The 13,209-nt window shown below is 65.9% G+C and overlaps 2 protein-coding genes across 2 annotated transcripts; both read left to right on the top strand.

Annotated features, from left to right (window-relative positions):
- The first annotated feature begins 475 nt into the window (after window positions 1–475).
- On the top strand, window positions 476–8,757 carry AJM1 (apical junction component 1 homolog). Its single transcript, XM_088065796.1, has 3 exons — window positions 476–623; window positions 3,289–3,362; window positions 5,163–8,757. Exon 3 carries the CDS (start codon window positions 5,226–5,228, stop codon window positions 8,460–8,462), a length of 3,237 nt encoding a protein of 1,078 aa, XP_087921922.1. The 5' UTR covers window positions 476–623; window positions 3,289–3,362; window positions 5,163–5,225; the 3' UTR covers window positions 8,463–8,757.
- A 533-nt stretch (window positions 8,758–9,290) lies between these two features.
- PHPT1 (phosphohistidine phosphatase 1) lies at window positions 9,291–10,923 on the top strand. Its single transcript, XM_005527136.2, has 3 exons — window positions 9,291–9,476; window positions 9,643–9,767; window positions 10,530–10,923. The coding sequence occupies exons 1-3, from the start codon at window positions 9,335–9,337 to the stop codon at window positions 10,620–10,622; spliced, it is 360 nt and encodes a 119-aa protein (XP_005527193.1). The 5' UTR covers window positions 9,291–9,334; the 3' UTR covers window positions 10,623–10,923.
- Window positions 10,924–13,209: the final 2,286 nt, after the last annotated feature.

Here is a 13,209-nt window from a genome sequence, read left to right on the forward strand (position 1 = left end):
GAGGCCATTCCATAGAGGAGCTTAGCAGGGGATTTCGCTGCCCGGTCGGCCCCGGCCGCGCAGGGAGACGGTGATGGGGCAAGGTCAGGCAGGAGAGGCTTGGGGGGCTGTCGTTGCAAGGGCAGGTGCCCGCGGGAGCCGTGGGGTCTCTGTACACGGTGCCGGGCTGAGCCCGGGTGCCCCCGGGAGTCCCGCGGACATTCACACCCGTGGTGCGGGGGAACCGCAATCCCTGAGGGATGGCACCGGGGGGCCCCAGACCCTGCCCGGAGATCCAGGGAGAAGAGAGGATGCTGCGAGGGGTGGAGGCGGGTCCGGGAACCGGGACCGAGCGGAGCCGGGCGGGGGAGTGGAGATGGATGGGGATGATGGTGATGAGGACCGGTCTGGGGGCGGTGCCGGGGGAGGCTCCGGTCCCGGTGCCGGCCCCGCCGGTAACTCCGCCTGCCGTATTTATGGGAAAACAAGCGGCGGCGGAGTGTTGGGCCGAGCCGTGCCGTACCTTGCCGGATCGGGCGGAGCCGGGCCATGGTCCCCGGGGCGGCGGCAGCCCCAACCTAGCCCGGCGGCGGCGGCGGCTGGGGGGTGCGGCGGGGGCCGCCAGAGCGCCTGGCGCGGAGCAGGTAAGGGGGTCCCGGGCAGGAGGCTGGGGTTTGCTGTACCCCCCGGGGACTCCCGACCGGACCAGCCCCTCGCGGCCCGCCCCCCCGCCCCCCTCCCCCGACTATCGCCTCGCATCGCATTACATCTCATCATCCCCCTTTACCCCCCGCCGTGTTCCACATCCCCATCCTATCCCCCGGAGATCCTCCCCGGGCATCCCAACCCCCAGGCTCCCCACACCATCGTCCTGTGCCTCATATCCCCGTTCCCATCTAGCTGTGCTCCCTCCATTCCTCCGGGGCCATCCCCATCCCATGCTCCGGAGCCGAGTCATCCCACCCCATTGCACCGGTATTTCTGGGTTCTCCATACTCCCGTGTGTCCTATCCCCATCCCATCCCTATACCCATCCCCGTCTCACCCCTACCCCAGCCCCAACCCCATCCTCATCTCCGTCCCATCCCGCCGCAGTGCTCGGGCCGGGCCATTTCCCCCCTCCCCCCGGTGCCCAGCTCAGCGCCCTCCGCGGCCCAGCGGGCCCGATGCCGCCCGGTGCCGCCCGGTGCCGGTACGCAGCGGGGTGGGGGTGGCCGGAGCCACCGCCCCAGCGTCTGCGGCAGCGCCCGGGACAGACCCGCCCCCGCCCCGGGGGCCGCCCCATGCACCGTCCACCCAGTCTTGGCCCCACAACTCGCCCACCCGGGGTGCCCCTGGATCCCCTGCCCCCCGGCCTTCCCCGTTTGCGGGTGTCCCTCAGACTGAGGGACTAGAGGGGTCAGGGCGTCCCCTTCACCCTGGGGTGCTGCTCACCCCAATCTGGACGCCAGCACCGGGGATATCCTCCTGGGCCGAAGGTGCTGCTCCCCCTGGCAGGATGACCCCTCCGGGGGCAAAGGCTGGGTTGGGGTTTGGCAGCCGTCTGTGCCTGACGGGCTTGGGACAGGAACTGGGGGCGATGTGGCAGTGCCAGGGGCAGAGAGGCTGAGACACGGGGCTGGGGAGCAGAGGGTGTGTGGCGGGGCTGTCTGATGCGCAGGGTAGGAGCCAGGGGCATAGGGCACCGTGTGGGTATCCTGGGGGTGGCACGGGCGGGGGGGGTGTCTGTTTGCCCCGGATACGAAGCAGGGGCGGGGGGCACAGACCGTGGCGGCTGGCAGCTCCCGCTGCGGGAAGCGCGCAGGCAGCAGCGGCCGTCGCTGTCCCCCTGGCACACACACGGTGCAGGCCCGTGCGCAGCAGGGCTGGCTGTGCCAGGGCTCGGCGAGAACAGACACTGCCCCCACGGCAGCTGCTGCTGGGACCTCCAGCATCATCTGCTCGAGCACGGCGTTTGCAGCAAGGTGCTGTCCTTGGCTGCGTGTCCCGATGCCGCTGCTGCGCTCCGGGTAGCGCTCGGGGCAGTGCTGGGGGCAGCTCCGGTGCTGCTGGCCGTGCCCGCGGGACCGTTCGGGCAGTGGGGCCTGGTGCAGTGCAGTGTGTGCTGGGGGGAGTGCAGCGTGCTCAGATCTCTGCATGTGCAGGCACCGAACCCGCTGCAGCGCTCCTGCCTGCTCAGCGGGACGTGCGTGGGCAGCGAGCAGGCAGCATGGGCAGCAGTGCCCGGACAGTGCCCGGCAGGGTGAGCAATGTGCGGGCAGGGTGCACGGGGCAGGGCACCAAGAGCAGCCCTTGCCGTGTGTAGGGACGGACAGGCAGCGATGGGAAGTGCCCGGGCAGTGCTGGGGGCAGCACGGGCAGGGTCGTGTGTACGGGCAGCTCTGGGCACAGCACAAGGCAGCGTGCAGGCGGTGCCCAACGTGGTTATGGGGCAGGCAGGGCACTGCGGGCAGTGTGGGGTGCGGTGGTGGGGGTCCCCGCACAGCCCACACGTGGCACATGCAGGCAGGGAATCAGTTCCCAAATCCTCCGTGGGCCCCTCTGGCAGCGGGGTCGCCCCCGGCCCAGCCGGTCGTGCTGCCGGAGCCCGGTGCTCACGGTGGCAGCAGCGCGTGGCTGTGACGGGAGCAAGGGCAGCACCCCACACCAGCACCCCACACCGCCACACGGGTGGCGGCTCCCGTCCATTCCGTGGGCACCGGCTGCTCTGCAGGCGCTGCCGGCAGGTGTCACATCCGCGGGGTGACATCGTGTGGGCACCCCGGGTAGGGAGGCTGCTGCCTGCCAACGTGGCCAATGAAGGGGTGCTCACCAACCGGGAGGTTGGAGAGCAGAGGGGATGCAGTCGGTGGCAGAGGCTGGTATAGCATAATGTGAGCATAATGGCACTGGCAGCACTGTGGGGCCATCCCGGCTCTTCCCCACTCAATAGGCAGAGGGTTCCTGCAGCTTCGTGAGGTGCCACAGAGCCCCAGCTCCCCAAGCAGCCTCCCCCCGCACCCACGCTGTCCTCACAGAGGAGGAATAATTTTGAGAAACCATGGCAACCCCACAGCTCCACCGGTGGTGGGTGCTGCTGGGTGGGTGGAAGACACTGGTGCCCATGGGATGCAGCGCCCACATCCCCAGTGCACAGGGATGTGCACAGTGGCCTCGCTGGGTGACAGTTCCTTTTGGTTCAGCGGGGCTGTGGCTGCAGGGGTCTCTTGGGGTGTTCTATGTGCTCACAAGGCATCCATGGCCCCGGAAGCCACACCTCCACCACACTGGGGGTGTCCCAGGAGTCTCACCTGCTTTTTTGTTTTGCAGTGCTGGGATGGAGCTGCCACAGGCCCCTCGTCCACCTCAGCCCACCCACCCCCTCACTGCTTCTGCTGGACCAGGTAGGACCCTGGGCTACAGTTCCCTGCCTACCAGCCACCCTGACACCACAGGAATGGGCTTCCCAGCACCACTGTCACCATCACTGTGGTGTGGGGTGCTGCTTTGCAGATCCAGCCCAGCTCCCACCTACTGTAATACAGCAGAGCCAATAATGGGCTGCCTCCTTGGAGGCAAACCTGCCCTCCCAGCTCTGCAGGGAGGCACTGGGACCCCCATTTCCTTTCTCATGGCATCTTGCTCTCCCCAGCCCATCACACGGACAGACGCCCCAAGCCCACTGGAGTCACTTCAGCTCTGGCATCTGCACCCCCCCAGCTTTGAGGAACCCAAAGCCCCCTTTGAGGAGGAATCCAAGCCCCCTCCCCCTCTCTGCATAGTCAATGCTTCTGGCTAAATATTCAGTCAATTCCTTTTAATAATAAATATTTTTATTTAATAATAATAAAAAGTCAATTCCTTTTCTCCAAGAAACATCTTCCCTGTGGTCCTCTGCTGCTCTTTAAAGCCAAGTGCCCACCCACCTTTAGCACAACACAGAGCAGCCAGCATCAACCAGCACACCCAGACCCTTGGTGGCCACAACACCCAGTGCTCAGAGAATGTGGTGAGGTGGCAGCCTGCGGGACACACACCCCCTCACTGTGGGCAGAGAAGGTGCACATCCCCCAGTGCTGGCAGCAACCCATGGCAGCTCTCAAAGGGCTGGTGGGGAAGGTCAGTGCTACAACCCACTTAGCCCTGCAGGCAGACTTCTTCCCTTCTGTCCCCTCCATGCACTGTGGGAATCTTGTGCTGGTGTCCTCTTTGTCACACAGCTGTGTCATGCTGTGGCTGGGGATTCTGCCCACCCTGGCCACCCAACAGCGTTGTCCCAGAGCACTGGTGTTCTTGGTGTTGGCACGCAGTGGGTGTCAGATCCCATGTCCCACAGCAGCTGAAGCCGCTGCCACACTTGCTCTCCTGCCGAGAGGACGTATCACAGCCATGGGACACAGAAGACGACAAAGCCAGTGGGTACTGAGCCAGCACACCTCCTCTGGCACAGGGAGGTGATGCAGGAATCACTTCTGACGTGTATTTGGGCACCCACCACAGCACCCCTCTGCCACCCCTTGAGTCGTCCCTGGTCTGAAAGAGCCAGGGAGTGATGCAACTCTGCATAGCCTGCACTGTGACCACCCCACAGGGGTGCTTGTGGGTCACAGTGGGTGCAGCCACCGCAGGGAGGGGTTGTGGCTCCTGCCTTCTGCAGAGCCCCGGACTGTGAGGCTTCCCAGCCACCATGGTGGGTCCTCACGGTGCCTGTCCCTGGGCCCTGTTCCCCCCTACAGCGCTGGTGCTGGGACATGGGTACACACAGTCCCAGAGACCCCTCACCACTGCCGGTTCTCACCAGGGCTGAGCACACATTCCCCGTGGAAAACTCTGGTGTTGAACCCCCACAGCCGTGCTCAGGCCTGCCAATTCATGTGATTCTGCAAGACAGTCCCTGTGTCCTGTGGCCCAGGAGGAGGGCACAGTACTCTGTGTTCTCCTCTCGTTGTGCTGAGCTGGTATGCAGAGTTCCCTGGCTGCCCCCACGGGTGTTCTGCCAGCTGCTCCGTGATTTGCACCCTGGATATGTAGACTTCTTCCAGTTTCTTCCTCCAGCTGACAATCAACAGCAGCAGTGGAGGCTGGGATACCCCCAAACCTTCATTTCTGAAGAGATGGCCAACCCCCAGTTCTGAGCCAGGAGCTTTGAGCTGGGGATTGATACGAGGTCACTCCAGGATTGAGGCACATGTGTTCTCTTGCAGGGTGGGCTACCGTCCTCTGAGGCTGTGTGACAGGGAACTGGTGGGAGAAGAGTCGCTTTTAAGATGACACGAACAGACCCACCTGACATCCTGGTGTCCACAGTGTACCAAGACATCAAGGTGGCGACAGCAGCCCCCGCGGATTCCGTTGTCTGTCAGCCTCTGGCACAATGTGACGCCTCCATGTCCTCCTCCCTGTCTCGCGAGCAGCCCTTCAACAAGCGCCATTGTAGAAGTTTCGACTTCATCGAGTCGCTGGAAGAGCTGGGCACCCCCCCGGCCATGGAGCGCGCCTGCCCGCGCCCCGGCATGCCCGAGCCCACGCCGGGGCCACCGGGCAGGCAGGCGCCGCCGAAGCCGGACCCCCACAGCGGCAGAGTCCCCGCGCCGCGGAGCGAGCCCAAGCGCCGAGCCCGCTCCAAGAGCGCCCCGCGGGTGAAGTCCACTCTGACCCCGGTGCCCATCACCGTGGCGGCATCACCGCCGCCAGCCCGGCGCGGCCGGGAGGTGCTGCGGGTGGCACGGGAGCCCTCCCACACCGATCCCTCGCCGCGCCGCGAGGGCCCGATGCCGCTGCGGGCGCTGGCCAACGAGGTTCACCCCATCAAGTTGCAGCCGCAGCGGAGCAGCGTCAGCCGCATCTCCCCGCTCTGCCTGGGCAGCAATTGCTACGAGGAAGGGCCGGGGGCCAAGGTGGGCGCCAGCCCCCACGTCAAGTGCCGAGTGGACATCAAGCCGGACGAGGCAGTGCTGGTGCACACGGCGCGGAGCCTGCGGGCAGCCCCGAGCCGCCCGGAGCCGCCGCGCTGGCCCCGCACCTCTGGGGCCGCCCGCAGCCTGACCGTGCCAGGGAGCCGGCAGGCGTCCGCGTCCCGCACGCCCACCCCGAGCGACTCCTACAGCGGGGACCCCCCGCTGCTGCCCTACCCCGGGGAGTACTATGAGGCAGACCCCCGGGCGCTGGCGTACCAGACGGTGCCCGTGCCAGCCTCTCGGGAATTCAGGGAGTACCCCGACAGGGGCTGCATGACCTTTTCGGCACCCGGCGTCCCAGCCAAGTTTTTCTACGCAGAGGAGTCAGCGCGGTGCCCCAGCCCTGCCGTGCCCCTCCGCAGCTCTGGCTATGCCAGCTACCCTTACCCCAGCCGCCACGCCGTGCCCCAGCCCTTCTACACCGAGGAGCCGGCCAAGGCTGCTGTCCACACGATGCCGCCCCGGACGTTGTACGTGGAGGAGGCGCGGAGTTACCCGGTGCAGGAGGCACCTGCCCGCACCTTCTATGGGGATGAGCCCCGCTACTACGCCCCGCGTGGGACCCCTGTCAAGACCCTCTATGCCGAGGACGCTCGTACATACCCGGCCCTCGGCTCCGCCGCCCGGCTGTTCTATGCCGAGGACTACGGGAAGTACCGGGAGCGGGAGGTGATGTCGCGGACGTGCCCCCCGCCCCGCAGCGCTCAGGCCCTGCACTTCGGGGACTGGTACTGCCCCGAGCGGGCCACGCTGCCCTACCAGAGCCTGCAATTGTCACGCTTCACCCCGCAGCCGGCCGGCCGCGAGGCCATGTTCTCCTCCTGGCACGCCAGCTACGGCATGACTCCACCACGGCTGGGCCGGGAGACCCAGCACTACTCTAAATCCTGGGATAACATCCTGGCGCCAGCGGCGCGCAGGGAGGAGGCCCTGCAGCGTGGGCGCAGCTACGAGAACCTGCTCACCCACGAACAGCACCGTGCCTTATCCCCCGAGGAGCGCCGGCAACCTGTGGTGATCAACCTGTCGAGCTCGCCCAAGCGCTACGCGGCCCTGTCCCTCTCTGAGAGCTCTATCCTCGAGAGGGTGCACGCCGACGGCAGCCGCGGGCCCCCAGGCCACTCCTGGTACGTCACGCCGGAGATCACCATCACCGACAACGACATCCGCACCGACGGGCCGGGCCGGAGCGAGCGGCGCTCGGCCAGCTGGGACATGCTGGACACGGGCCGGGAGCGCGGGCCCTACGCTGTGCCCTGCGCCCCTCAGCCCAGCCCCCGGGAGAGTGGCTCGGGGCGCCAGCGCAGCCTGGAGCAGCTGGACGAGCTCATCACCGACCTCGTCATTGACTACAAGCCGGCACCGGGCCACCGCGCCGGGGACAGGGACAGCCTCGCGGAGCAGCTCAAGCAGCTGCTGAGCAGTAGCGCCTCAGGGCCCCCCCGGCGGGGCGAGGGCAGGCGGGTCCCTCATAACGTACCCGAGGGACCCCGACCCACAAAGGAGCAGCCGGGCCCCAGCTCCCACGCCGCCACCCCGTGCCGCCCACCGGCCCCGCCGGCCACCGGCCCCTTCGAAAAGTCACCGGAGAACTGCTCGCCCGACCTGAGCGCTGAGGAGGACGACATGATGATGTGCTCCAACGCCAAGTGCCGGCGCACGGAGACCATGTTCAACGCCTGCCTCTATTTCAAATCGTGCCACAGCTGCTACACCTACTACTGCTCCCGGCACTGCCGGCGCGAGGACTGGGACACGCACAAGGCCAGCTGTGTCTACGGGCGGGTGGGCAGCGTCTGCCGCCACGTCCTGCAGTTCTGCCGTGAAAACACCGAGGTGCACAAGGCTTTCTCGCGCATCGCCAAGGTGGGATACCTCTCCCGCGGCCGTGGCGTCCTCTTCCTAGGCTTCCCCAATTCGGGGTCAGCCGAGAACTTTCTCCAGTTTGGGCTGGAAAGCCTGCTGATGTCCCCCACGTATCTGTCCCTGCGGGAGCTGGACAGCTACTCGGACAACCTGGGGGAGTATGCCCAGGAGCTGCGGGAGACAGGCAACCAGTACGACCCCAACGAATGTTTCCTGCTGAATGTAACCGTGGCCGTCACTCAGAAAGTGCCAGAGAGGCCGTCACCCAAGATGCAGGTGCCGACGGTCAGGAAATATGCCAAGGTGGCCTTAGCCTCCTCTAGCCCCGAGAAGAAGATCTTGAAGAAGGAGCGGGACATGGAAACGTTGATCCTGACGCCACCGCCCGGCACGGCGGACATCGACAAGGAAGGGGAGGAGGGTCGGAAGGCACGGGAGGTTTGCTTCATCAACATCCAGCGGGAGCTGCGCATCCGCGGCGTCTTCCTGCGGCACGAGTTCCCCGCTGTCTACGAGCAGCTCTGCGACTTCGTGGAGAGCAACAAGCGCTTCACCCCCACCACCATTTACCCCATCGACAAGAGGACGGGCAAACAGTTCATGTGCATGATTATGGCGGCCTCCGAGCCTCGCACCCTCGACTGGGTGGCCAGCCCCAACCTCCTGGACGACATCATGTGAACGCAGGGCGGGGGGCACCCCCTCTGTAGATACGTGCTGTCCTGTCAGAACCCCCTAGGCTTTTACACCAAGGGGAGGGGGCTGCGGACGGCCGGCAGTGCCGGGGGGACCGGGGGGTGACGGGAGCGCGGCCCGAGGTTTGCCCTGGAGCCCAGAGTCTGGCGAGCCCTTGCACAGCCCGCTCCGGTGAGCGGTGCTCGGCCAGAGCGGGGACGCCCCGCATCCCCCCAACCCCTGCCCACCGGGCCGGGACACACCCAGAGTCTCCCGGGCCTGCCCCAGGGCCCCCTCAGCGCCGGGGGTCCCGCAGCGGCCGTGCTGGGCTGCAGCAGGACCGTGTCCCCACCGTGTCTGTGTGTCCTGGGCGTGTTACTGCGGGAGGGCCGGGTGCTGGGGGGGCCCTGGGAGCCCACGCGAGCTCTGGGCACAGAGCGGGGCAGGGTTGGGGATCCCGGGACGCTGCCGGGGGAGGGGGGGAAGCGGCCGCAGTGAGGGATCTGCGGGGGGCGGGCGGGGGAGGGTGTCTGACCGGGGTCGGGGGTAATCGCCAGTGGTGACCGTGGCGGGGATCAGGGAAGAGGAGGCAGAGCCGGGGCCGTGGCCACCCGGGGCGCCCGTGCCGCCCTTCCCGGCCCCGCTCCCCGCCGCCGCTCCCACTGCCGGGACCGGGGCCGGGACCGGGGCCGGGACCGGGACCGGCCTCCATCCCCAGAGCCGCTGCCCGGCGGGACCCCGCGCCGCCTGTGGGCGGGGCCTGGCTCCGCGGCCGGGCGCTGGTTGGACGCTGGGCGGAGGGGGCGGGGCCTGTCTCCGGAGCCGGGCGCTGGTTGGACGCTGGGCGGAGGGGGCGGGGCACGGCGCGGGCGGCAGCGATGGCGGCCGAGGCGCTGTCGCGGGTGCCGGACGTGCAGATCGATGGCGATGGCGTTTTCAAGTACGTGCTGGTGCGGGTGAGCGGGGCCGGCGCGCCCGCCAAGGATGTCGTGCGAGGCCACGGCTGGGCCGAGTACCACGGTGAGGAGCGTCGGCAGTGCGGGGCGGGGCTCGGTTCTGGCCCGGGGTGCCGAGGGAAGCGGCCGCGGGCCCCGGGGGCGGGCGGGGGCTTGCCGGGGGTCTGGCCCGTCTCGGGCGGCGGCTGCGGCGGGGGGTTCCCCGCGTTCCCCCCGCTCCCTCCCTACAGCCGACTTGTTGGAGCGCACCGCGGAGGAGCTGGCGCGGCACGGGCTGAGCTGCGAGTGCCTGGGCGGCGGCCGCCTCTCCCACCGCCCTCAGGAGAGGAAGATCCACGTCTACGGCTACTCGGTGGTAAGCGGAAACCGGGGGGAGCCCGTGCATGGCCGCGGCATCTCCTTTGGCCGTGTGGGTCCCCCTGACGGCGGGCGAGTCGGCACCGCATCCCCTCGGGGGTGGAAGGGGGGAGCAGGGCGGCGCTCCCGGGGCTCCTGGGCGTTCCCCCGAGCGCCGCAGGGAGCGGAGACTCGGCAGAGCCCTTTCGGGTGAGCGCTGCTTGGCCAGAGCGGGGTCACCCCGTGAACCCCCCCAGCACCTGCCTTTGGGGCTGCCACACACACAGAGCCCCCGGGGGGTCCCGCAGTGGCTGTGCCCACCTCTGGGTGCTGCCAGAGGGAATGGGGCTGCACAAGAACCGTGTCCCCACTTTGTGTGTCCTGAGGGTGTTCCTGCAGGAGTGTCAGGTGTTGTAGGGGCCTTGAAAGGGTAACTGGAGGCACCCTCAGGGACATCACTGGTGTGGTGGGTCCCTGGATGCTGACCCCAGCCCAGGGCTGTGCTGGGTGCTGAGTGCAGAGCCCAGCTGGGACCAGGGCAGGGTGGTGGTCCCCAGACCACAGTGCATGCAGTCTTCCCAGCTTCAGGGTGGCACTGTTCTCTTGCCTGGGTGCTACGCCAGCCTCAGCTGCAGTCAGCCAGGGCTGCCACAGTGGGATTGGCACAGGCTCTGCCTCCTCTCTGCTGCTGGGGTCTGCCAGAGCTACCTTGGGGACTTGCCAGGCTTCCCTGCAAGTGGTCACCCACCAGTGCTCCTTGGGAACCCTCTTTCCTGTGCAGGGCTTTGGACGAGCTGACCACGCTGTGACCACAGAGAAGCTGAAGGCCGAGTATCCCGACTACGAGATCACCTGGGCGGATGAAGGGTACTGACTCCTTTGTCTGTGATGCCAGCCCAGAGCTGGCACAGCTGGACATAACACCGGGGCGGTGGCAGCAGGCTCCCCACGCTTGATCGTGCTCCAGGCTCTCCTGATTTTCTTCTATATTGAACTCGCCCATTCTCCACCATCACCGGACTGTCCCCGTGCTGGGTGCTCCCACCTCCCTGGAATGGCAAAGCTGGTGAAGCCAGTGGTTGCTCTGTCCCAGCCTTCAGGTGCCAGGGGCTCAACCCACGTGTATCTGTGAGAATTAAAGTTGTTGGGGGAGCACAGCTGCTCTGGTGGCCATACTCACGGCTCGGCTGCTCCTTCCCAGCTCTGGGACTGCCTGTTGAAAGTGGAAGGGACCCGCCAGGTTTTCTGCCCCTTGAGGGGGGCCTGGCATGGGAGCAGGTACAGTCTGGGGTGGGAACAGCAAGAGGTGTATCAGGATTTGCCTTGAAAAGGGCTGAGAAGGGAGAGAGGAAAGCAGTGCCCACACCTGGGGGAGGGAAAGGCAGGGTAGACCTGGGGGAAGACCAGCCCCATCTCCTGCGGGGAGGGAACTGAGCTGCCTGGAAACATGGTTGGGAAGCACATGCCCATTCCACACCTGGAGGAAGAGCATCCTCCCTGACTTCGTCCCTCGGGACCAGCTCCTGTCCCTCAGAATTTCCCAGGAATTCTCCCTTGCTTGTGTTTCCAGTAAGAAGCGATGGGGGGGACTGGGAAAAGCTGCTGGAGGCTTCAGTGGCTGGAGAGCTCCAGGGAGATGTGCAGGCTGGGTTGGTTCAGTCGCTGTCCCATGTGGGGCTGGAGGAACTTCCCATCTCAGTTCCAGCCCCATTTCATTGTCTGACTCTGACCCTGTGTGCTCCAAGCTCCTGCCTGGCCATGATCGTGCTATACTGCCTCCTCCTTTTGCCTTCAGGGGTGTGGGCTGCTTCCTGTGCACCCAGAGCCATGCAGGATCAGCTCAGCCTGCAGAAGCTCAGCCTGTGCCTGTGTCCCTGTGCCCTCCTGCCAGGGCTTACCTGGGTGACATCCCCTTATACCTTCTCCAAGCTGGGCACGTCCAGCTGAGCCTCTCCTTGTGGGCAGTCCAGTCCCATCATCATCATCATCAGAGAATCTCCTTCTGTGGAGATACTCAAAAAATATCTGATCACATCCTCAAGGATGTGTAGTAGTACTCTTGTGGAGTAGAGGGGTAGGATGGGGTGACCTCCCATTGTGCCTTCCATTCTGTACTGTCCTGCAATCATCATCACTGCCCCTGGCTCGATCTGCTCCAGTATGCCCACGTCTCATACTGGGGCCACCAGCATCTCCAGTGCAAAGGGGAGGGGTCAGATCTGTGAGAGAGGCTCTGCCCATGGCACCCAGGAGGCCGTGGCACTGGCCTGTGGCCAGCTTGGTGCTGCCAGGTTCTCGAGCAGGGCTCCTGCTCTTCAGCAAGCCTGGGCTGGGGGATGTGGGGCTGCTGGTCCCCACTGGGCCTGGCTGGTGCTGGGAGAAGGAGCTCAGCCTGTGTTTACTGCCCCTGATGCAATCCCACTGCAATCTGCCTTCCAGGGCTGTCAGCTCAATGGGAGGATCTGTTCAGTGGGGCCCCTCTCAGGGCACAGAGGCTGTGGCAGCAGAGGTGAGAGAGGTCCTGTGGTGCAGCAGTCCCTGCTTCCCTTGCCCAGCTGAGGAAACCAGTGGGGTTAGTGGTTGCCATCGCCAAGCAACACTGATAGTGATCTGTGGGGCTCTAGCTGCCAAGCTATACTTTCAGGCTCATCAGCCCTTTCTGGGGCTCTGCTGGGAATGTTCTGCCCAGGAATGACCTGGTTGTGGCCCTGGAGCTGTGTCCCTTCGCCCCTTGGAAGTCCTGAGCTGGGTGCTGAGATGCTCCTGCCAGCTGGAGCAGAGCAGGCAGGGTGAGGACTGGTTCCTCCCGATGGCATCTTAGGATCCCCAGGCTCCAGGGAGACCTTAGAGCCCCTTCCAGTGCCTAAAGGGGCTCCGGGAGAGCTAGAGAGGGACGTTGGACAAGAGCTTAGGGCAAGACAAAAGGGAATAGCTTCCCACTGCCAGGGGGCAGGGTAAGATGGAATACTGGAGATATTTCTGACTCCCAGCTCAGCTGTTCTCTCTGGCCAGAGTGCAGCCCACTGCCAAACCTGCACCCAAAGTCTCTCCCACTCTCTTCATGCACAGGGACTGGCAGAGCCCTGAAGTCCCTACCAGAGGTGCCAGTTCTCCCCACAGGGCTGGCAGCATCCCTGGCTCAGCAGGAAGTGTCCTCATCCCTCACCAAGCCGGCACATTCCAGTGGGCTGTGCCCCGTCCCAGTCAGAGTTGCAGCCAGCGTCTTGTTCTGGGTGGAAAGCGAGCTGAAGAAGAGCTGTTCAGCGGGGAAAAGTCAAAGGTCTCCCTGGGGCACCTGGCTCCAGCCCCTGTTGTGGTGCCGGTGGTGCTGCTGACAGGATTGCAGTGCACTGTCCCAGCCTCGCCATAAACCTGCTGCCCGGCCAGGAAAGTGATAACAGCGGGGCTGAAGTCCAAGGCAGGCAGGTCCTGGGGAGCACATTCCAGCCCGGGGCTGACGG

Source organism: Pseudopodoces humilis, chromosome 22 (assembly GCF_049639895.1).
Source record: "Pseudopodoces humilis isolate 2021_Gansu_Grassland_sample_001 chromosome 22, ASM4963989v1, whole genome shotgun sequence".
NCBI lineage: Eukaryota > Metazoa > Chordata > Aves > Passeriformes > Paridae > Pseudopodoces > Pseudopodoces humilis.

Bases quoted from the DNA above. Each gene is read 5' to 3' on its own strand.
- AJM1 (XM_088065796.1), top strand. From the start codon at position 5,226: ATGACACGAACAGACCCACCTGACATCCTGGTGTCCACAGTGTACCAA.
- PHPT1 (XM_005527136.2), top strand. From the start codon at position 9,335: ATGGCGGCCGAGGCGCTGTCGCGGGTGCCGGACGTGCAGATCGATGGC. The intron at 9,477-9,642 runs GTGAGGAGCGTC...CCCTCCCTACAG, and splicing joins CGGCTGGGCCGAGTACCACG to CCGACTTGTTGGAGCGCACC. The intron at 9,768-10,529 runs GTAAGCGGAAAC...TTTCCTGTGCAG, and splicing joins ACGTCTACGGCTACTCGGTG to GGCTTTGGACGAGCTGACCA.